At 38.1% G+C, this 25,458-nt stretch overlaps 1 protein-coding gene across 2 annotated transcripts in view; it reads right to left on the minus strand.

The window, feature by feature from the left end:
- Positions 1–1,474: 1,474 nt before the first annotated feature.
- The window catches only part of CR1 (complement C3b/C4b receptor 1 (Knops blood group)), a 105,217-nt gene continuing 81,233 nt past the window's right edge, over positions 1,475–25,458 (minus strand). Inside the window, exons 25-32 of one of the 2 annotated variants that reach the window (XM_054563480.1) lie at positions 23,023–23,250; positions 20,888–21,067; positions 20,168–20,267; positions 13,755–13,840; positions 7,752–7,979; positions 6,616–6,792; positions 3,406–3,591; positions 1,475–1,562 (exon numbers count right to left, since the gene is read on the minus strand). In XM_054563480.1, coding sequence (XP_054419455.1) covers positions 1,504–1,562; positions 3,406–3,591; positions 6,616–6,792; positions 7,752–7,979; positions 13,755–13,840; positions 20,168–20,267; positions 20,888–21,067; positions 23,023–23,250 — 1,244 coding nt within the window. In that variant the 3' untranslated portion in view covers positions 1,475–1,503. Of the gene's footprint in view, positions 1,563–3,298; positions 3,592–6,615; positions 6,793–7,751; positions 7,980–13,754; positions 13,841–20,167; positions 20,268–20,887; positions 21,068–23,022; positions 23,251–25,458 lie in introns of those variants that run through there. The other variant, XM_054563479.1, reaches the window with a different exon arrangement.

Here is a 25,458-nt window from a genome sequence, read left to right on the forward strand (position 1 = left end):
TTTATTTATTTTTAGAGAGAGGGAAGGGAGGGAGAAAGAAAGGGAGAGAAACGATGCAAGAGAGAAACATTGATCCGCTCGCTGCCTTTTGCATGTGCTCCAAGTGGGGACCGAACCCACAATGCGGGAATCGAACTGGCAAACTTTCGCTTTGGGGAACAATACCCAACCAACTGAGCCACACCAGTTAGGGCTAAAAAATAAATGATTTTAATAAAACATTTATTTTTTTTTAAATAACCAATGCAAAACCTCAATTCTTCCACACTGGCAGCCTGAGATATGTGTACCAGTGGGGCACACTATCTAACTTTTAGTGCCCTGATACGGTCTGTGTGTAGAGGCGGAAGTCTGAAATGTCTCAGCAAAACTGGGGTACCAACTGCCTAATTAACATTTTTGGAAAAATTCCTTCTGCCCGTTTTCCCTTATGTAAAACTTCAGTCACTCACTCTTAAAATTCTAACCTTTTAAAAGAAATGTTCTTAATATGGTATATATCAGAGTGAATACTTCTCTATGCATAATGTGCTCCAAAGGCTTTTTATAAGAATTACTACATCTGTTTATGTGGTACTTTTATTTGAGGTTTTCATTTACTTCTTTTTGGCTTCCAAGAGGAGGCAAGTACAGTAAGAAACATTTTCTAGGAGAATATGGCTATACTGACCCTTTTTTGCACTTTGGAATCATCCAACAGGAAACAATGGTGGATACAATAACGAAGGTCACACCAAGGGACATGCCTAGGCGGTAAAACAAGGTAATTAAATGCACAGAAAATATAACCCATAGGTTTTAAACTCAATCATGGTATCTAGTCTCTGTAGAGGTCGCCAATGATTTTTTAAAAAAATGCAACTAAATTCTGGTTTAAAAAACATTGACACAGGCTTACCTTTAAGATTTCCCCTCTGCTTCTTGTTTAACCAAGGACATTAGTGTTACTACTACAGGGTTATAGGTAAGCAGTGAGCAGAGCAGTTTTGTAACCTTTAGTCCAACAACAGCCTTTCAACAAGCAGATGAGAACCGTACTGGTGCTCCTGGGCTCCAGCTCTCCAGGGCCCTGCATGTGTCTCTTGTGTTCAACACGACGTTGCCAATACAACAGACTCTGCCAATTCCCTTGAAGCCAACTCTACTGTGCACTATTGCTCTATATATGCAGATCACAGACATGGGCTTAGAAAATTGCTCTTTGTGGTTTCCAATTTGTGCAAGTGTGCGCAACTATCATCCTGAAGAATACACCCAGGTTGTATTCTCCATCTACAATAAAATGATATGAATTACTGGCTGTTTGTCATGGTTCACAGATAATATAGAAGCTTTCGTAGAGAAGACTCTCTCTTATATGCATATGAGGAAACCAGTTTTGCCACACCATGGCCTGAGTTGATCACTATTTCTTTTCTAAATGAAATTGCAGTGTAAGATATTTTGATCTTTTCCATTTCATTCATTAGAACTGGGTACTTGCTATACTTACTGTTACAGATGCTAGAGTCTCTCAGTAAACTCTTTATAAAACTTACCAACAATGAGAGTGTCATGTGAGCCTAAAAAGAAGAGAAAAGTCACAAATGCATCAATCTAGCACTCAGCAGGAGCCCTCAGCCAGTGACAGTTCATCCTAATTTTTATCATTACACAGTCTAATTTTGTTCTCACATAAAAAAAAAAACCACTGGTTTTTCTCAATCTCATTTTATCTTGTGTACTCAGCTATCTGTTTTCTTCTTTTTAACTTAATATTTATAACAAAAATTAATAGAACTACAACTAAAAGGTATAAAATAGAGCAAAAGGAAAACACCACATATTACTACTGCCGTTAAGTGCGTTGGTATATTCTGTTCTGGTACATGCTCCTGTGCATCTAGGTTTTTATATATTTACAGAATCTCATTATCTATCTAATCTTTGAACAGTTGAATTAAGCACTCAATATAGGTTAATTTTTACAACCATTACTACCACTACAACTACCACTACTGCTTCTTGTATGATAACACTATTAACTCTTCATTACATTTTTCACATATTTCTCATCTGTCTACTGCTTTCTTATTTACTTTCCAAAATACATACATTAGCTGCAAGTTAAATTGTTGACCCATTATATTTTCTTTCATATCAAAAAGTTTAAATAGTAGGCTTTCTTCTAGTAGTTTCATAAATATTCTTTAATTTTTTATGTTAGCTTTTCTAAGCTGACTTTTAAAACTTTAACTCTTTATTACATCTGTTACTTTTTGTAAAATAAAAAGGAAGGGTCTAAATTTGTTGCAGTGCTTCCTGTGTTATTGGATCATCTTTACCTTCCCTGTGGATTGATGATATCTCAAATATTTTATTTCATCTATAAGATACTTTTTATTTATAATAACCTTTATTTTATTAATATCTCTTTTGTTCTACTTATGAAAATGTTTATTTTGTGCCAGTGTAAAGGGATTTTTATATTGTGGCTTTCTGTTTTGTTTTAATATCTGGCAGGGTGTTCCCTCCATCACGTGAATGTTCTGTCTTTCACATCCACTGAAGGTTCGCATCTCCAGAAGCCTCTACCGGCATTCATGAAGTCAGGTGGTCAGGGAGCTTCTTGCCAAAGTGAATATAATTGGATATTAAGAGAGTGATGAGTTTATAATCTGGAAATATTTGTAAGTAAGTTTAGCTAGCATGTTTCAGGGGTTAGCTGTTAAAAAAAATCTTGAACAATCTTGGTATTCACTATGATAAATAAGAATCATAAGAATGGGTGGGGGAAGCCTACCACTAACTTAGATTAAGATAAATTATTCATTGCTAATTTTGCTCATCAGCTCGTGGATGTGTAAAAGTTCAAGGTTTAGGATTTTCTATCTTGCATTACCCTCTAGCTGCCAGCAGAGGGCTACTCTTCTCCAGAGCTCAATGACCCAAAATTTCTATATCTGCGGGACCTAGCTGTACCCGTTTGCAAGCTTGCAGCCCACAGCAGCGAGGGAGACGGGAAAGCTGGTTTCAGCAACTTGGAAGGTGCTTTCTGACTCATGCTGAAAATATTCTTGAAGACTGGCTCTATCACAGACGGGCTCCCGACTTTCAAGGTCCCTGGGCTATAGACAAATCATTACTGAGAGATGCATGCAACAATAGTGTGACATACACGGAAAAGGTTCAGAGGGGTCCCTCAGGAGAGATGAACAGGTTGAAACGTGTGAGGAGAACAAGGCCTGTCTGACTCTCCTTGCTAAGGGCTTCTGGAGAAGAATCAGGGGCTTCTAGTGCACCCCTTAGTTCTACCGCGTGCTGGAAGCACCACAGCTCATTTGCTGAGACTGTGAATGAATGAATGAATGAACAGTACCACGGCTGAGAAGGACCTACAATCCTTGCACTTGCTCTTGTACTTACGAGGTGTACACGTGGCCAGAGGAGGGTCCCATCTGTTATTCGCCTGGCACTGGCTCCAGGGACTGCCTTCCAGAGTATACCCATCTTTACACTCCAAGGTTACATTTTCTCCGTATTGAAATTCTTTGCTCATTTCCAGCTCCTTCCGGATTCCACTCATAAACTGTGGGAGGCTACATTTTACCTCTGAAATTCGAAAAATCAGAAGGAAATTGATATTTTATTTATAAGTGTTGGTAGTAACTGCCGTAATGAAAAACTCAGCGACCCCATACCTGCTTTCCCTTCAGCGAACATAGGTCATGTTTTCAATCAAGAAAAACTACAGTCCCTCCCCCAGTGTCTCATGATTTAAAATTCTCTGACTTTATTTTATTAGGTAAAATAATTGAATATGGAATGTACTGTAAGGCACTTTTAATTATGGAGACCTCTGCAACTGGAAAGTTGTGGAAGGATTAGGAGTTAGTCTTCCCATATTCTAGCCTGGATCCACTTGGGTCAGACCAAAAGGAAACAGACATACCACATTCACTCTCCTTAGAAATACAACAACTACTCCTCTTTTGCCTCCTGACTAAATGGCTGTTTCTGGCTCATTTCTCTACATAGAATAAAGAAGTTTGTATATCATGATTCTGAATTTATAATATCAATTTTCTACTTAATTTACTTTATTTCATTTAGCTCCTTTATTTTGCTTTCTCTGTCCAGCCAACACCTTCTTCAATTTAAGCAAGACTTGCTTTTTCAGTTGTTAAGAGTCTGATTTTTTATCTTTATAAAGCCCAACCAGGTAAAGTACTATTTCTCACAGTATGGTCTGTGGTCTTTCTACATCAGAATATTATATTGGGTGTGTTAAAAATAGACCTCTGGACCCCAACTCAAAATGTCAGAATCAGAGTTCCTTGGAAGGCAGGTTAAGAAACTGTCTTTTTTAACAAGGTTCCTGGTTGATTGTGTTAATGCTAAAAATGGAGAATGAATAAACCATTCATACTCAGAACGAATAGTTATTCTGAGAGAACAGCTATTTAGACAAAATTAGCTTTACTTAAACAAATAGAAAGCTGCTGCCAGAACAGAATACTTTTTTTTCTTTTTTTTAATTTTCAGGACAACTACACGAGAGTCTTAATCTAAGTAATTAATCATTGAACTATCATCTGAATCTTCGTATTTCTCATGTAACTAAAGCAAGCGGTGGTGAGCTTTTGGTTTCGGCAAAGCCACAGGGATTCCATAAGTGGCATCCATTCTGGCAAATAATCACAACAGAGTCACTTACTTTCATTTTTGTGGGCTATGTCTTCTCTATCTCTAAAACTGAGGGGGAGGAGGCCACGGAGGGTTTCTGAGACTTTCAGGTCAGGGAAGGCTGTGAATTCCTGTAACCGCAGCAGCCACAAGACTAACTAGTCCTTAGTATCAGATATATCTCATCCCTACCCTTACATAGTATTTTAACAATGAAGAGAATAGACAAGAAACAAGCATAGCAAAAATCACTTACTTATAGTTTTGCAAAGTCAAAAGAGCCACATTTAAAAGGAGACAGTACAAGAGTGCAGTGTTCTGAAGCACAGGCTCCAATCGTAACACCACCACTCCCGAGCTATGGCTCAAGGACTGGATCTCTCTTCACTTCAACTTGCTCCTCAGTAAGAAAGGAAGCACACTAATCCCACCTCATCAGATTCTCCTGGAGACTAACACAGCTCAGTTTTGAAAAGATCTCAGTACCATGCTAGTCATAGAATATGACTTTTAATTCTCCATTTTTCAGCTTTTTAGAATATCGACAACAAAGATTTTAAAGTCATATGTTATTTTTGCAAACATAGGCAGAAATAATGGAAAAAATTCCTGGGACTTGCTCAAAGGCTTTTTTTCTAAATGGAAACAAACATGCTATTTTTGATCTTGAAGATTATAGTTGTTGTAAGCGTATGTTTGCAATACAGTCTTTCCTGTAAGTCAGCTGGGCAACTGCTTGGCCAGCTGCCTGAAGAGCAGCCCAGCCCCAAAGAAGAGACAAGAATCACACACAGTAACTATGCTATTCACTCATCTTTTATTGAATGCAGGTTCACTCACAATAGAGCATCAAAAAACATCAATATCCTAATCATACTCTAACAATCTAAGAGGAATATAACACACACACACACACACACACACACACACACACAGGGCGCTATCAGTGGGGAATAATGAGCCCAAGACCCAGAGGCTCAGTCTATATGACCAGGAGAGAGCACGTTGGGCAAAAGAGCTTTCAGCATCTTTCAAAGAAGACTGTCTGGAGCCAGATGGGCAGCAGGACAGGAGTTTTCAGTCCAGCAGGGCAGAGCCTCTGGCGACTGATGCCAAGGGAGATCAATGTGGCATGGAGCTGCACTCTGGGGTATGGAGCTCAGCCATCTCTGCAGTGGCCTGGAGCCTGCCTCTGTTATACTTTGAGAGTGGTGTACTCCACCCTTCTGGGTCTGTTGATATGTGTCTTGGTACCCCTGGTGCCAAGTAAGGAATTTCTCCAGGAGCCTATCTATGGGTGATCTCGCTCTGCAAACATGACTGTTTTTGAACACCTGTGCAGACATCTTAGGTGTGTCTTCTTGGTAGATGTGTCTAGCATGACTTAGGTAGTTTCCTTCCTGAACCAAAATGTCCTGGCTGACTAGAAGCCATGTTGGTTGACATGAGTGACTCCATCTTGTTTTATATACTTCATGCTACCTTGACCGAACCAATGCCATTTTATTGCTCCTGCTTTCCATAATAGTGAGAATCCATGTTCAGTAATTCCAAAACTAATTGTTCTCGACCTCAGTTCTATTGTCCTCACAATATGTGCTTCTAGCCTCTTATTGACCTTCTAAGGGTATTTAAGAGGACCACCTATGACCTTCTGAAATCCTTTAGAGCTGAAGTATTTTATTAGTTAAAAGCTTACAAAGTATCTTAAAGTAGTGTTTGATGTCTATTATATTGCTGAAAACTCCATTAGTTCTTCCTATCCATTGGTTCTTCCTGCTTATTTGGTAGAGCTGGGAATCCTTGGGAAACTTTCCTTCCCACTGTTTGTTCTACTTTTCTCCTTCTCTACTGATACTCATTTCACCATCTTCTCAGAAGAGATCTCTCTCAGCCTTATTAGTCTCATGCATCAGTCTTACATAAAAGCCCAGCAAGAATAAGAGATACCTTTGCAATATTGGTCAGTTTGGCTCCAGGTCCCTTCGTGTGTACAGAAAATGTAGGATTTGCCCACCAACAGGTAGCCTAGGTCACAAGCGTAGTTGACTTTTGTCCCAGGAAGATATGGAGATGCATCCCCTCCAGTGTGATGTCCATTGTGAATCTTGGGCGGAGATGGGCATACTAAGTGCAAGAAAAGACACTCAGTTAAATGTAAAAGTATGAGCATGCCAACACTTTTAATAATATCTGTGACTACTAGAGCCACATGAAGACCCAGGCAGGCAGGTCTCAAGGCGCTACATGTCTGTGGATCAGTGGGAAGGCTGACTCAGCAAACCCAGATCACTCAGTCTTTAAACAAGATCATGTGTATTCTCTCTCTGCAGACTGTACCAGCTGGAAGTGACAGTGGGATCTATAAATTACCAATTCAGTGTTGTCTGTCCTCACTGGAGGATGGAGCTTACGTGGGCAATCACAGCCACAAAGAAGCCTCTGAGGGCCAGGTGCTGTCATTTAAAGTTAGAAATACAGAGAAAAAGAATGAGCTACAGAGGCCAAGAACACAACCATCCACTTCATTTCTCCAGGGCATACTGAGGTCCCTTTGCTAAAGGTGAGAAGAAGGGTCAACAAAATGCAGTGATGGGCTGAGCAGAACACTTAGAAGTAACAAAAGAAGGACAAATGCATTTCTAATGATTTCTGTAGCATCACCATTTCTGAAGTAAATTACTCCACCAACATGTACATTTTGGTCTGCACACGATCTACGTATAAAAGCAACTAGTAATAGAGATGGCATGGCCTGATATTTTCATTGACATTTGTTTTCATTGCTTTTAAAATATTCTCTAGAAACTCTGGCCATCACTGATTCTCTCCACTCACTGCTGCCTCTTCTCCTCACCGTCCTACCTTCCTCACTCCAGGAGGCAAAGTCATCAGAATACCACCAATTGGGGCACAGGGAAGCACCTCCAGGACCATCTGTTATTCTCCTGGCAGGTACCTCTGTGTCCGATATTCATAACAAAGTCATGTCCAGATGTATAAATGACTGTCATGACAGAAATATGGAGGTTCTTGCCCAGATACACTGATCCATTGTGGGGTGGGGTGGGGAAATGAGCACTGACCCGCAGACCAGGAAAGTTCACAGCGAGGGGCTGGGCCGCTCCAAATCCCGTTCCCTCGACCGTCACTTGTGCAGCGGATGGTGCTCTCCCCAATGAGATGGAAGGTCATCCCTCTGTCTGTGTGGGGGTCACACGTATAAGATATTTCTTCTCCATACGGAATGTTTCTCAGAGATGCTCCTGTGTGTTTCCCATTAAGGACAGCTGGAGGATTGGTACAGAAGATTTCTGGAAAGAGGACAGGAGCATTAAGTGCCATTAGAGTTTTAGTCAAACAGATAATACAATAATGGGGCCCTGGAACTGTTGTAAACACATTTTTTTTTCTATGAGAATGATAACTGAGGTGAACCAAATTTAAATATGTAATATATTCTATGAGAAGAAACTAAAGGAGGTGAAACTGAAATCACAGTTTTGCAAAAGTCCAAAAGACCCTCCAGGTAGCTAAGATATTAGTCAGTTTGAAAGGTAATTAAATTTGTTTTGTCAGCAACCATTTGATTTCCTACTTTATGACTTCCCTTAAAGGATCCCCCTACCTGGCCATGGGTACCCATAAAGCCTAAGGGGCTAAGCCCGCATCTTTTCCTACTCTCTCCGCAGCTTTTCCTATATCAGTTTTTTGGGGTTTTTTCTCCCATGCTCCCCATTGCAGCCCAACATCCAGGTCATGTAAAAAGAAGCCAAAAATGAGCTGTAGTGCTGCCTTTTGGAAAAAAAATGATTTGTAATTGCAAGTCTGTTGAAGTCTAATAGTCAAAGTCAAATCGGGGGAATGTTCTATTTAAAATGCCACAGCAGAGACACATTGTGTCAAACACTGAAAAAAACATTGTAAGACAGCACCAAAGAATGAAATGGTAATTCTCCAGCAACCAAAACAGAAGCATGAAATATTGTGACCTAACTGATAGAAAATTCAAAATAGCTTAATAGAGAGATTCAATGAGCTACAAGACAACTCAGAAAGGCAATTCAATGAACTGAGGAATAAAATTCAGGAAGAGAAAGAGTTCTTTGTCAAAGAAATTGAAATTTTAAACAAGATCCACAGAAATTCTGGAGATGCAAATTCAATGAGTCTAACTGAGACTGGATTAGAGAGCAAGGCAGATATGAGCAAAGAAAAACTAGTGACCTGGAATAGAGAAATTTAGAAACGACTCAGAAGAGGAGGAAAAAAACTAAGATTTTAAAAAGGTAAAGACACCCCATGCGAGCTATCAGATATGATGGAAAAAACACAAGAGCAATTGGCCTGCCGAAAGGAAAAGAAAGGGAGAAGGGAACAGAATATACTAGGGGAAATATTAGCTGATAACCACCTGAACCTGGGGAAAGTATTTAACACATATGTCCAAGAAGATAACAGGCCACCCTATTATCTCAATGCAAAAAGAACTCAAATTTACATTGAAAATGAAACTGTCAAAAATCAATGATAAAGAAAGAATTTTAAATGTAGCCAGAAAAAAAAAGAAGTAACCTACAAAGGAAACCCTTAAGCTGACCAACAGATTTCTCAACAGAAACTCTTCAGGCCAAGAAAGCATAGAATGGCGTATTCAAAGTCTGAAAAATGAAAACTGCCAGTGAAGAACACTTTATCCAGCAAAGTTAGTGTTCAGATGAGAAGGAGAAAGCCTTTCTCAGACAAACAGAAAATGAGAGAGCTCATCACCACTAGATATGCCTTGCAAGAAATGCTGAAAAGAGTCCTTCAAGCTGAAATTAAAAGATGTTAATAACATAAAAGCAAATAGAAGTACACAATACTTCAGTACAGATAAAAAATAGTGTTAAACAATTATAGCATAAAGAGCATAAAGGCTTTAGTAAATCAACATTACAATAACTATGTCTACTATCTCAACAAATTCACAGCATAAAAAAGGTAAATTGTGATATGAAAAATATAAAAGGGAGGAATTAAAGGGTAGAGTCCTTATAGGCAAATGAGGGTAACATGATAAACATACATAAAAACATACATAAAAATAACTATATGTATGTTTTTGTAAACCACACGGTAATCATAATGCAAAAATTTATAGTAGAGTCACAAAACATAAAGAAAAGGAGACTGAGCAAGTCGCAGTGGAAACCACCAGTTTACAAAGAGAGAAGGAAAAAGAAACAAAGGAGATACAAAACAACCAAAAGGCAAATGACAGCATGTCTTTACAATGTCTTTACACATCAGTAATCACTCTTAATAGAAATGGATCAAATTCACCAACAAAAGGCACAGAGAGGCTGGATGGATAAAGAACATGAGGCCCAACTATATTCTGCCTAAAGAAAAGTCATTTTAGCTCTAACAATGTATATAGGCTCAAAGTGAAGAGATGGAAAGTGGAAAGGAAAATATGGTGAGCATAACCACACTTACATCAGACAAAGTAGACTTCAAGCCAAAAATGACAATGAAAGCAAAAAGTCATTATTTAATGATAACATAGTTGGCATATCAAGAAGATATAATAATCATGAGTATGTATGCACCCTACGAAAGAGTATAAAAATACATTAAGCAAATACTAAAAGGTCAAAAGGGAAAATGAGACCACAACACAAAAAGAGGAGGGAATTTCAACATCTCCACTGTCGGCAATGGATAAGTCATCCAGACAGAAAATCAACAAGGAAATGCTGAAATTGAGCCACACTCTAAAGCAACTGGACTTATGTATATGTAAAACAGATCCATATTCCATTTACCAACAACAGAATACATGTTCTTCTCAAGTACACATGGAACATTTTCTAGGGTAGATCAGTTGTTAGGGCACAAAATGAATCTTAGCAAATTTAAGTATAAAATCATATCCTTTTCTTCTGCCCATATGGTATAAAATTAGATATGAAGAAGAGGCAATCTGGAAGGTCTACAAATTTGTGGAAACTAAATAAGAGAGTTTTAAAAAATCAACGGTTTGAAGAAGAAACCAAAAGAGAAACAAAAAGCTACATCAAAACAAATAAAAATAGAAGTGTAATATGTCAAATTTCATGGGATGCAGGAAAAGCATTTCTGAGAACAAAGTTTATAGAAGTAAATTCAAGTTAAGAAATTAAAAAGATCTCAAATAAAAACCCTAAATTTATACCTTAAGGAACTAGAAAAAGAACAAATCAAGGCCAAGGTTAGCAGAAGAAAGGAGATAATGAAGCTAGAGTTGAATTGAATCAAATAGAATCCAGAAAAACAATAGAAAGGATCATACAAAACAAAAACCTAGTCCTTCAAAAATATAAACAAAAACCATAAGCTTCAGTTAGACTAAGGGAAAAAAACGACTCAAATAAAAAAATGAGGAATGAAAATGGGGACATTACAACTGATGTGTTAGAAGTACAAAGAACTGTAACAGAATACAGTGAATAATTATTTGCCAACAAATGAGATAACCTAGGAGATATGAATACATTTCTAGACACACAGCCTACTAAGACTTAATCAAGAAGAAATAAGAAAGTCTTGACAGACTAACAATAAGCAAATAAATTGGTTCAGTAATCAAAATCACCCAAGAAAAAAAATCGTCAGAACCAGATGGCTCTACTGATAAACTCTACCAAACGTTCAAAGAAGAACTAAATAATCCTTCTCAAACTTTTCCAAAATGTTGACAAGGAAGGTATATGTTCAAATTCATTTTATAAAGCCCGCATTATAGTACCCTGATACCAAAGCCAGCTAAGGACAGCATAAGAAAACTACAGACCCCAGTGAATATAGATGCAAAAATTCTCAGCAAAATATTTGCAAACAAAATTCAAGTACACATAAAAATAATTATACAGCATGACTAAGTCGAATTTATCCCTGGGATGCAAGGATCTTCCAACATAGGCAAATCAATAAATGTAATACCTCATGTTAATAAAAAGATATAAAAATCACATAATCATCTTAATAAATACAGAAAAGCATTTGACAAAATACAACATCCTTCCATAATAAAAACCCTCAGCATACTGGCTATAAAAGGAACATTCCTAAATGTAATATAGGCCGTATATGACAAACCACAGCTAACATCATATACTTTGGAGAAAAATGGAAACTTTTCTCTCTAAGATCAGGACGAAGGTAAGAATTTCAGCTCTTACACCACCTTTCCAATATAGTACTGGAAGTCCTAGCTAGAGTGATTGGGCAAGATAAAGAAATAAAAGCCATCCGAATTAGGAAGTGAGAAGTAAAACTGTCATTATTTGCAGGTGAAAGGATGCTTCTGTATATAGAAAATACAAAAGACTCAACCAAATAACTCTTATAACTAATTAATCATTTCAGTAAAATTGCAGAATACAACATCAACATTCAGAAATCAGTGGAATTTCTATACACTAAGGATGAAACATCTGAGAAAGACATAAAGAAAACTATTCCATTTATTATAGCATCAAAAAAATTAAATACTCTGTAATAAATTTAACCAAGAAAGTGAAAGATGTATACAATGAAAATGATAAGACTTTGCTAAAAAAAAATCAAAGAAGACACAAATAATTTTAAAGATATACCATGTTCATGGGTCAGGAGAATTACTGTAATGTTAAAATATCCATACTACCCAAAGCCATCAATAGATTCAACATAAACTCCATCAAGGTAGCAATGGCATTCTTCACAGAAATAGAAAAAAAATCCTATAAAATTTTATGGAACCACAAAAGACCCTAACTAGCCAAAGCAATTCTGAGGAAAAAGGATAAAGCTGTAGGTATCACACTTTCAGATTTCAAACTATACTACACAACTACAGTAATAAAAATGCTATGGTACTGACACAAAACCAAATGGACAGAGAAACCAGTGGAACAGAAGAGAGAGCCCAGAGTTAAATTCCTGCTTATATGGTCAAGTAATATTTGACAAGGTAGCCGAGAGCACCAGATGGGGAAAGAATAGTGTCTTCAACAAATGGCGCCGGGCAAACTGGAGAAACACATGCAGAACAATAAAATTGAATTCCTATCATACACCAGTCATGAAAATTAACTCAGAATGGATTGAAGCCTTAAATATAAGAATGATACTATAAGACTCCTAGAAGACAGTGTAGGAAAAGAACTCTTCAACATTGGTCTTGGAAATGACTTATTGGATATGACACCACAAGCACAAACATCAAAGCAATAATCAACAAGTGTGACCTCATTAAACTTAAATGCTTGTGCATAGCAAAAGAAACAATTAACAAAGTGAAAAGACAACCTACAGAAAAGACGACCTAGAGAAAAAATTTGCAGACTCTATATTGGGTAAGGTAATATCCAACATACATAAAGAATTTATGCAACCCAACAACAAGAAAATACTTTGATTAAAAAATGGGCAGAAGTCCTAAACAGATATTTCTCCAGAAAGGACATCCAGTGGCCTAAGGGCACATGAAAAGATGCTCAACATCCTTAACCTTCTGGGAAATGCAATTTAAAACCACAAAGAGAGGTCTCATACCTGTTAGAATGGCTGTCATCAAGGAGACAAGTGATAACAAGTGCTGGTGAGAATGTGAATAAAAGGGGACTCTTATGCCCCTGTTGGTGGGGTTGTAAACTTGTGTAACCGCTATAGAACACAGTATAAAGCTTGCTCAAAAAATTAAAGATAGAACCACTGTATAATCCAGCAATTCCTCTTCTGAGTATTTTTCCACAGACACTGAAAACACTAACTTGAAAAGATACATGCACTCCCATCATTCTCACTAGGAGAATGACCTTTTCCCTGGAAAGAGTTTACTCTCAAAGTAGGTGAGTAGGACAATTTTACCTGAGTTCAAATCCACAGTTTCAGATACATTACCTCCTAAAATTAAAAACAAAAACAAAAACAGAAACAGGAGAACCATGCAGCACTTGACTTCAATTTTCAAGTATCTAAGAGAGTACTCTGTGCAAGGAGGATTAGGTTTCTTTTTTGTAACTACAGGATCAAATCAGTATCAATTGCAGGGAATTAAGGGGAAAAATATTTCAACTCACTCTCACAAACAGGTACGTCCTTATCCCAAGTGACCTTACTGCCCGAGAGGAGACAAGCAGCAGAAGGGGAGCCAATGAGTCGATACCTAGAAACAAAGAATGACAAATGAGAATACCCTACACATATTTCCCACTTAAGTCACCATGGGAAAATAATACCGGGACGATTTTACAAATTACAGGACATATTGAAACATGGGAGACCTCAAGGAAGAAACCTCATCTCCATCTGCAAATTAGTTCTTGATTGCTAAGAACAAACTTAAATTCCTACCTCTTTAATCCACCTCCATTACTAGTGCCTCACAACACAGTGCAAAAATCGTGTTATTCACAGCAGAACATTTCCATACTTGTATTTAAGGAATCTCACAGAGTTATGTTATCCACATGTACTTTGTGAGGGCAGTTATGTGATTCTTGAAGGAAGAAAATATGTCTTATGAAAATATGTGCAATCTCCAGCCCTAGCCAAAAGACGTTTAAGCTTGGGGTGCTCAAAAAATATTTGTTGATGGAAGGAATGAGTAGTGGCTTTATCCTGCAGATTTAGTGAATGAGAGCCAGAAGAAACAGTTAATCATCTTCACACCTTAAACATGACAAGCAGGGGTACTCACCCACTGAGCCATAAAACCATTCAAAGTAGGCCACAAATTCTGGAATATTTCACCATTATTTATCTTTTATTTATTATGTCCCTATAATGTTACTGCAAGAAATGTCACCAAAGATACCCACAAAGCTAGTCAAGTGATCTAATGTACAGCAGAGCTAAACTGGATTAAGTGAAAGCTGAGGCGTCTCATGCAATGCCATGGAACAGTGAGGTAGTTACTGAAATAGCTATGAACTGTGTCTCTTGATTACACATGACCAGGGCAGCAACCATTTGTAGGAGAGACTATTGTTATCTCAAGTATCCATCTTCCCCTTCCCGATTAGCAGCAGAACGCTCTCTTTTTACCTGGCCAATGCCCGCCTTCAGTAAAACCTTCATTTCTCAGCTTCCCTTACAGCCAGTGTAGCCATCTGACCACTGTCTTGCTAGAAGGATGTAAGTGGAGTGTCTGAAGAGTGTCCCTCTTCTTCCATTTTTCCATTTTCCTGTCTTGCACTTGGACCAGAAAATGAGATAGAGTCTCAAATGGAAAAACCCCAGGCTTCTGTGAATTGTGGAGCCACTGTATGAGGCCTAGACCGCCCACAGTTCTTAGCCTGAGAGAGAAATAAACTGCTCTCTTGTTGAAGTTCCTGTCATTTTGTGTCTTCTCTGTCTTTTATGGCTCAATTGAATTCTAATTGACATATCATCTCATCCCAAAACAGGGACATAAAGATGATGAGAACCTTGTGGGAACAGCAAAGACAGTGAATATTTTTGTAGACACATTGAGTCACTTTTATATTCAGGTGGCGATTAAATTTCACTTATTATTGACTTTTAAAAAAGAACTTTATGTATTTACTCTTAGGGAGAGGGAAAGGGAGGGAGAAGAAGAGGGAAGACATTTCTGTGTCAGAAACGTTGACCTGTTGCCTCTTGCATGCTCCCAGCTGGAGACTGGCCCACAGCCTCGGCATGTGCCCTGACTGGGAATCAAACTGGGGACCTTTCACTTTGTGGGACGATGCCAACCAACTGAGTCACACCAGTCAGGGCTAATAATTCTTTTTAATGGCTATGTTGTAAAATATTTTCATGTGTGTCAACACATATTTAACCTTCAAAATTTCTGCAAACAATTTGAGAACCACTATAGTAAGGAAAGACGATAACAATACTTGCACTACATGGGTGTTTCCTTCTCCTTGTCGACTATCATCCTTTCACAGTTACCTTAAGAGGACAGGATCATGGTGTCCCCTCACTTTGAATCTTATAAATGTTGCTCTTAACCTGCTGACTACGACTAAGCTAGAGCATTGGAGCAACATTGTGAAGCAGGTTCCAACCTATGTTTGGCTGTAACAACAGTGAATATTTGGAAGGTAATGTAAGACACAAATATGCTGCAGTAACAATTACGTTGGCAATAAATTTTCCTGTCCTTACTCTTACCTCCTTGAAGTTCTTTTATTGGGGTCTAAGTGTTAGCTCCAAAGGGCATTAGAAATTTGGTTAGCAATGAAGCTGAATTTTGTCTAAGAGGAATCATGAGATTTCTTTCCCTATAATCAATATACACACTGTGGAGAAGCACGTGGAAATATTAGAGGGCTGGTATAGAGTGCCATTCCTATCTTTTCCGATTTGTTTATGTAGTCTGGCCTATTTTGCAGTAGAGGGAATCTATGGAGACAATTATTAAAAGCAGCTTACACATATGATTCTGCAGCAGGCCTCTGTTTCTTAAAACATAAATTTTTAATATTTTAAATATGTATTTGTACATATTATATTTTATTTTACATAATAATATTTATGTAAAATATTTATTTTACATAAAAATTTTATATTTTTAACATGTACTATGTATATGTAATGGATTATAAAATTTAATATGTATTTATCGTAGATATATTTTGAAGTTGTGTGTGGTCCAAAGATCAAAAATATACCACTCGTGAGTCTATCATTCACCATAGTTAATATTTTGCTATAACCTTTCTAGGCTTTTATCGAAAATATATGTACAACCCAGATGTCAACCAGTTCAGTTCCCCTTAAAGGGAGAGCTGGTTAAATCGGACACAAGCACCAATTCCACATCTCTAAAGTACACATTCCCACTTGGCCGTACAACCTTCTCAACCATGACCTGTCAGATTTCTCAGCCTCATCAGTTTTTACATGACTGTGGCTCCGTCAACAGAAACACACCAGGAAGGGATTGGAAAAGCAACCACAGAATATGGGAAAATACTTATAAATAATTTATCTAAGTAGGGTTTGATATACAGAATACGTAAAACTACTGCAACTCAATAATACAAAACAAACAAACAACTCAATTAAAATAAAGGCAAAACACTTGAATAAACGTTTCCCCACGTTTACAAATAGCCAATAAACCCATGAAATAATACTGAGCATTATTAGGCCCTGGAGAAATCCAAATCAAACCCACTTCACATCTTCTAAGATAGCAATATAATAATTTTTAAAAAACAGAAAATGTAAGTGTTGGTGAGGACGTGAGAAAAATGGAACCCCTGTACATTGCTAGTGGGAATGTAAAGTCATGCCACTGTGGTAGAAAACAGATTGGTGATTCCCCCAAAACTTAAACACAGACTATGATCCAGCAATTCCAATTGTAGCTGCATATGCAAAAGATTAAAAACACAGGCTCAAACATACAAGTATGTCAGTTCATCGCCTGTTCTACCTATTTTTAAGTACTTCCTGAAAATTGTATTTTTCCTACAAAATGACACACTTCATGGGTATTTTCAGTTTCATTATGATCTAGAGCAGTGGTCCCCAACCAGGGACTGGTTTCATTGAAGACAATTTTTCCACGGACGAGGGTGGAGGATGGTTTCGGGAAGATTCAAACATATTACATTCAAGCTCACCTCCTGCTGTGCGGCCCAGTTCCTAACAGGCCTGGACTGGTACCTGTCCAGAGGTCGGGGACTCCTGATGCAGAGGATGTAATATTTTATAAAGTACTGAATCTCTTCAGTAGCCATGGTGACATCTTTCTCATTCTTGAGTATTTTTAGATTTGTTTTCTTGTGAAATTACAATTGGCAAATTTCTGTTTATTTTAATTGGCCACTGTTAAAAGACCTGCTTTTAGATGTACTTATCATTTTTGCTGTTTATACTTTTCCAATTCATTATTTTATTTTCTTTATAAGTCTTTAGTCCACCTTTCTGTAATTGCTCATGTTTTCAGTGCTTTAAAAATTAAGTACCATAGATTTTTGATCCACTCATTTACCGATGGGCACTTATGGTAAATTTACACAATGGAATACTATGCAGCAGAAAGAAAGGCTACTACCCTTTGGAACAGAATGGATGGAACTGGAGAGCATTATGCTAAGTGAAATAAGCCAGAGGCCGAAAGAGAAATACCATCTGATCTCACCTATCACTGGAAACCAACGAAACAAACAAGCAAGGAAAATATAACCAGCAACATTTAAAGAACAAAGAAACTACCGAATTAAGAGGGAAGGAGGGCGGGTGGGGTGGGGAAAGAGAAGGGGAGGGTCAAGTCAAGGAACATGTATAAAGGACCCATGGAGAAAGCCAAAGTGGGGAAGGATTGAGGGAGGGAGGTGGGGGAGGGGGGCAGGGGAAAGTGGTGGTGGGAAGATGGAGACAAATGTTTCTGAATAAAAAAGTAGAATATAAAAGAATCAAAATATTGTGTTCCTTTATTAGAAATTTTTCTTGTCAAACAACAAATATATTAAATATTTCTCTAAGGACAGTTTCAGCATCAGAAATTTTCATAACTAATGTTTGCATAAGCATTAATAACAAACCTATATAACATAGTGTTTACCATTGTAGGCTATTAATGCAGACTAGCAATACTCAAATTCTAACTTCTTCCTCTGGTATGTGTCTTTAGGAATATTCATTAATTCTTCTACCTCAATTTTCTCTTCTGCAAAATGGGGTTTATATATAATATTCACTTCTAATGTCAATTTAAAGATTAAATCAATTAATGTAATGCTCTAGGTAGAGTGCTTGGCACAACTGTACTCAGTTATCACTCATTATTATTTTTTTATAGGTAATATGCAATAGCTGTTTTTATTTTCACTTTGACCAAAATCCAAAACTCTGAATTTTATTCTTTGCTTATGAATTTCTAATGCTATTGTATTGTAATATATACCCTCTAGTTAACACTATGTATTATACCCACACAGAAGAAATTAAAACACATATAATGTGAGAATTGCTTTGTTTTTCAGGAACTATATCCAATTGGTATATGTTTTGGGTTCTTGGTCATGTCAGATTATACTTCTGTGCCTTGACTGAGTACAGATATTTCATTGCACAATATTTTCCCTCAGAACACCAATTTTTGCTATTTAGTGTGTGGAAGAAACATTTGGTGACAGTGTGATTTTTTTCCTGTTTATTTTATCTCTGGATAGTTATAAAATTTTTTAATATCTACTTTCATACATTTTCATACATTTTCTCCATGGAGGGTGAGGGTCTCCTATCATTTATCAATCTAGCCTTTTTCTTTCTGACCTGGGAGAGTATCTTCCATTATGTGCTAATTGATACTTCACCTCTTTTTGCTTTTTAATTTTTTTCTCATGTCTCGAAGTGTGTGGGAGTGTATATATGTGCGTGTGTAATTTCCAGCATTGTCTTTGGTTCATTCAGGAGAATTTAATCCAGTTTTCATATGATCTCTTTGATTTCTTTTTCTTTAGAATTCAATCTCTTGATTATTGTTGCCTTTTTAGACCATTGTGTATTTGCTTATATATAAACTTTACTGGCATCACACAATTAAACCTCACAAATGCCTCATTGTTTCATAGGTTCCGGGCTGCAAACACATAGGAGAGATTTCTAAAATCTTATTTTGGAGTTCATTCCCTTGTTTATTGGAGTACATGGATTTGTCGAGGAATATTTTCTGTGATTTTTCAGATTGCTCTCTTTGGTTTTCAATTGCTGTGTCTTGCTTCCCTTGTATGTCCTGATGTTTTGCTTGGCTCATGAAAGAAAGGGCTCTAGGCTTTTCACAATGGGCAGTGAGAGGGGTTGGTGAAGAGACTGTAAGGAAAGGTATTAAAACCTCCAGACTCAGACAAAGTGAGCAGGGAATGGATGTTGACTTAGCCAAGTTTAAAATTTCTGGGCCATAGGTACAATGACTTGAGTAGGATAAGATGGGGCTGATCACCAAGGGCAGTTTTTGCAAAAAGATGTAGTATATGTGGACATAGATACCTTTTTCCCCCCTCTAAGTGTATTGTGGCAACTAAAAGTGCATTCTCTCTGCTTCCTCTAAATTGGGGCAATGGCTTCTGTTCAGTTACTGTCCCAAGGAAAGAGGAGCAAAAACTCTATTAGGGTCCCCTCTCTGTATGCATTTTAATGCCTACATTTTCCAGGACTGCTGTTACGTAAGAATTACTCTTCCAATCCCTTCTTCTGGGTCCTCCAACTCAGCTATAGAACTTGCTGATCTCAGTTAAGGGTGTGCGCAGGGCTCAACAAGCAGTTTTCGTTCTACTGATTTCGCAGGCTGGTCCTCTTCATCCAGTGGATACTTTACCAGGTTTCACATGTACTAGCTTTGGCAGGAGTATGGTGCCTTCCCTAGTTTATCACACAGATAGAGATTGTTCCTGCTTCTTTAGATTCCTTTCATCACACTTTTTATCTCTCTCCAGAAGCCCTATCGCATACTTTTTGAAGTACAGGCGGCAGTAGTCTAGAAGCGTAGGGGACAGCGTTCCCAACTCACCCTTCATTACAAGAATAATGAACTGTTGATCCAAAGTGGGTATCTGTCTTTATATGCACCATGCCATTGATGGGTTTTGGTGGAGTTCCACATGATTTTCCTATAAGAAAGAAACAGAATTTTGACCTAGGCATAGGTTTCAATTTACATTTGTTTTTAAGACTCAGACTAGAGTGTAGCATACTAAACAGCCTATATATTTCTGAGCTTTCCACAGAACTGCCACTTTGAGGAAACTCACCATATAACTTCAGAATCAAGCAGCTGCAGAACAACACTTTTAAAACGACTACCTTGTATTTCCCAATACAAGCCATGTATGACTAAAGAATGGTTTTCGCATGCTACCAGCCTAAATCAAAGGCTTGGTAATTTGCGATTCCCCTCCATCTTAGCTAGCGAAGCAGAGTTCACTGCAACCCTCACAATTTTCTTTTGTGTTGCCTTTTCATTTGTTTCATGTTTATAGCCATCAAAGGTAACCTCCAGGGAATGGAAAATTTCCCTCCAATTCCTTTTGTGTGAATGTTTTCCATGAAATGAACATCTTGTCAAGGTATAGAAACCCAGACATTGTAAAGGGATGACTTACAAGTCCACACTCCATTTCAGTACCTTGGGCAAACTTAGATATCTCACCTTCAAAATCAAAACAAATCAAGTCAGATCCCACAGGTGCTTTGGCATACATAAATTAATTCCCAAGATGAGGTTACTCACGTGTACAGATACCTTCGGCACTTGACCAGACCAAATTTTCTAAGCAGGTGATAGAGAATATATTCTCAGAATACCCAGGGGAGCATTTGTAGCTCAAAGATGACCCAACTGGAAACTCAGACCCATCAGTTAGGGATGTAGGTTTGGCAAATAGAAATCGTTCTGGAGCTTTACAGTGACCTGAAGACCAAAACCACAAGAATACCAAAATGAGGAATGAGACTTCCATTTTACCTGTCTTTCTGTCCAATGAAGTTGACCTACGGCATCACAGAAACAGAGACATAACAATTGCAAAGGTTTTCTTCTACTTGAAGTTACCTTAGGATGATGTTTTCCAACAACAACTACTCATGAAAATTTTTTTGCCACGTAACGGCCATTCACCTTTCTGAACTTTTTTCACTTATTTCACAGTTTCACACATCAAGCCCCCTATCAGAGTGCCTATACCTCGAGTTAGCCATTCATATCCTCATGTATTGGTGTAAATGTACCAGTGCGTATTAAGACATATTTTACCATCTCTTCCCGTTTATTCTTCCCTGTCCGTTTCTCAGGATGCTCATCATTAGCTGCCTACCTGGCACTAGAGAGCAGTCATCACTTGTAGTTGGTTGAATGATGTCCCTCCAAAAGACACATCCATCCAGGATCTCAAAATGGGAACTCATTTGGAATAGGGGTCTTTTGTTACAGAATTAAGGTAATGATCTTGTGGTGAGATTATACTCGATTACCAGAGTGGGCCTCAATTCAATGACTAGTGGTTTCTTTAGAGAAGAAAAGGGGATTTGAGACACGGAGACATGGGGGGAATAGGCCATGTGAAGACAGAGGCAGGGACTGGAGTGTTGTGTTCATAATCCGGGATCACTAAGAAGCTGGAAGAGGCAAAGAAGCAGTCTCTCCTAGAGCTGTAAGAGAGACTGGGACCCTGCCAATACCTTGATTTCAGACTTCCAGCTCCCAGATCTGTGAGAGGACAAATATTACTTTAAGCCACCTAGTTGGTAGTACTTTGTTTTGGCAGCCATAGGAAACTAATGGACCACTCTTCTCTTTCTCCTGCTAAACCAGACATTTAAGGACAAGGACAAAACAGATTAAGCTTTAGGCAGCACCAACTAAGAAGCTATGTCTTCTTTATGAGAAGGTATATAGTGTGCTGCATATTTTGAAATAGACTGTGAACTCAACTATCTCTTCTTTGGCAGAGACTGCTTCTGTCTGTCCATTCAGTGAACCTGCCTGGGGTCTACGCATTTGCTTGGAAAGGAATATCACTAGATTCTGATATATACAGCCCAGTTGAAGGGTGAGGGAGCTCAAGGAAAGGTTAAGTGCTTTTGATCATATGTGGCCTTTTCTCACTGCATTGCTCTTCTCTCTCAGGGCTCCCCTGAAGGGGATGTGGTATTCCAAGGCTGGTGCCACAGCCGAGTCTGCTCCAGGTCCCAGTCTTAAGAAGGCCTACAGTCAGGCCTCAAGTACCAGGCAATCTGCTCCAGTCCTTAGAAAGTCTCTTCCTTTTCGGAGTATTTTATTGAGCTGATCTTTCCTTGCTCCTTTTCACTCCCCGAGTTTAAGGACAAAGATTAAAATGGGGTCCAGAGGTAAGCTGACAAATGAGTCTGCTTTGAGTTGACATCTTTAGATACAAAGGTAAAGTGAGTCCTTTTTGTTACTTAACCGATTCAGCATAAGACTAGCTAATAAATAACATCCATAGTGCCAGGTTTATCCTTTGCATGCCCATGAAATTGAAAAGAGAATTTAGTAGTTATTGTGATATTTGTTAGGGTTCATAGACATTTGTTTTCCTGTCCTCTCCAGTGAATATAGTTTTCTTCCTGAGTCACACAGGAAGTGCTCACTGCTTTCTCCCCTACCTGTCCCCTTATGCCTCTCACCCTACTCTCCTTACCACTTCACCAGCAAGATGAGTTATTAATTAGCATCTTCCCTACTCAAACATAGCTTGGCACTACTGTTTTAGCTATGGAATGAAATATTGACACCTCCACTTATGACAAAATTAAACTCACAGGTAAACACTATAATCTTATATAAATATGAAGGAGCTGGTACAGATGTTCAGAACCCATTTAGGGCATGTGGTGGTGGGTACTGACCAAGAGGAACAGAAAGTTCACAGCGAGGGGCTGGGCCGCTCCAAATCCCGTTCCCTCGACCGTCACTTGTGCAGCGGATGGTGCTCTCCCCAATGAGATGGAAGGTCATCCCTCTGCCTGAGTGGGGGTCACATGTATAAGATATTTCTTTTCCGTAGGGAATGTTTCTCAGAGACGCTGCCGTGTGTCTCCCGTTAAGGAGAGCTGGAGGATTGGTACAGAAGATTTCTGGAATGAAGACAAGAGCCATAAATTGCATTAAAATGTTTCCATTTTTATCTGACTTGATTCTATAGTTTTTGGATGCTGTGACTGTGCTGACAAGTAAAGAACAATTATGCTCTCAGGGAGGGAATAGACATAATAAATATGTTAGTTCTCTGCTGGGATGCAGCTAAATGAAATGACACCTAAATCAATGTTTATTATAAAAGTCCAAAAGGGACTTCATCATCCTGAAGTCTTCAGAGAGTTAAGATTTCTGGATGCTTGAGAGCTTATTTATTTAAAATAAAAATCTTCTTAACGACAGTAACAAGAAAAACATTGATTTAGTAAGAAAATCATACATTAACTCAACAAGCAGGTTTTTGAGCAGTTTCTTTATATCAAGTACTATTTTATGCACAAGATAGACAAGGTCTTTTAACATCAAGGAACTTCATCCTAGAAAAATCCTTCAAAATATATTACACATTTACTATTTCTTGATCAGTGATTGAATCTTTTCTTGATGACTTGAGGCTGTTATTCTAAAAAACAAAATGGTCACAGTAATGTCACAATAAAATGAAACATCCTCTGCATTTCTGTGAATGCTCCAAAAGGCTCAGAAATTTGATTTTTGAGATACTTACTAGTTTTTACAAGTTTTATTCCTTATTGAAGAAACACACGTTTCTTCTTTTCAGTGTAACTATTTGGAGAAGCTCTTTTCCCCTTCTGATTTGATCTGTGTTTGGGAAGAGGATACTGTAGTTGATAGAATCAGATATAAACTAATCACAGCGGGGAGCAGCTTAAGCTATGTTTATACTCTAGTAAACAACTTTAGGGATATCTTTGGGTTGATGAGAGTATTTTTTTTTCTTTTTTCATGCTTTATAACTATATTTTAGGAAAGTTAAGACTGCCTGCTAGGTGACTTCCAAATATGAAAGATCTAGTTACCAAGTTTCATTTTAAAAATCAATACAAAAAGTACAAATAATTTTAAAGCAAAGTACTTGCGTGAAAGATTCTATTATAAAAAACGTATTTTCAATAGTTATGATCAGAAGATGAAACAATATTCTGTCTGATGTAGTGAAGAAATAAGTGGACAAACTGGATATATTGGTAGTGTTTCTGTATTTCAAACACTGTATTTCTGTCACCGTAAAAACAAACAAACAAACAAACAAACAAAAAATAACTCCCTTAATCCGATCCCTCTGCAGCTATAGTTCCATTTCTCTATATTCTTTACATTAGGACTCCTTTAAAATGTTGTCCATGACCTGCTATTCCTCCCCTTCATTCTCCCTTGAACTCATTCCAGTCAAGCATATGCCCTACACACTCTGTTGAAAGTGCTTTTACCAAGGTCACTCATTACCTCCAAGTCACTAAACTCAAGGATAATTTTCTGTCCTCATCTTATTTGACCTATCTGTAGAATTTGAAATAGGTGCTTGGTCTCATCTTTAAAGAATTTCTCCACTTGGCTTCCAAGATATACTCATTCTTCTGGTTTTTCTCTTAATGCATCGACTGCTTCTTCATCTCTTCTGCACATTCCTTCTCGTGTTTCTGAGTTTCTGTTGTTGGATTTACAGAAATTAGACCCTGCCTCTATTGTTCTCTGGCCTCATTCACTCCCTAGGTGACCTCATTTAGTCTCTATTTTAATCTCTATGTGTGACCCATCAGCAAAACTTGCCATTTCTACTTTCCGAAAGTATGCAGAATTTGACCACTCCTTTATCACCTCCCCCACTGCTCTCCTGGGCCAGCGTGTCAGACTAGATTTTTGCAGCAGCTTCCCAGTTTGTACTCTCAGATTTTCTTGGCTATGCCTGACTTTTGGCCACTCAGCTGCTTTCCTAACCAACTGTGCTGGCTGATACCACCATTACCTCACTCCCAAACAGCACCGGCTGTCCCAGTCTCCCCAAGGGTGAAAGACAGGCTCCTGAACAGCCTCTGCTATTCCCCTGCCGTGGAGGTCACTGCAGCTCCCACATCCAAGCCAATACGACTGGATCCATGGCTATTTTGGCTCCTTCTGCTTCTAAGCTTAGATTGAGTACCATGCAGCCGGTCATGTGAGGTCACCAGAGTCTGAACAGAGGGATGAGTTAATGCAACGTGGACGCCAGGGGCTTAATACTCTTGGGATAAACAGGAGACAGAAAAGATCCAACAGATAAACTGTTTTTTTCTCTTTCTAATAAA

This window comes from Pteronotus mesoamericanus, unplaced genomic scaffold, assembly GCF_021234165.1.
Source record: "Pteronotus mesoamericanus isolate MK-2021 breed Mesoamerican mustached bat unplaced genomic scaffold, CSHL_Meso_final scaffold_705, whole genome shotgun sequence".
Lineage (NCBI taxonomy): Eukaryota > Metazoa > Chordata > Mammalia > Chiroptera > Mormoopidae > Pteronotus > Pteronotus mesoamericanus.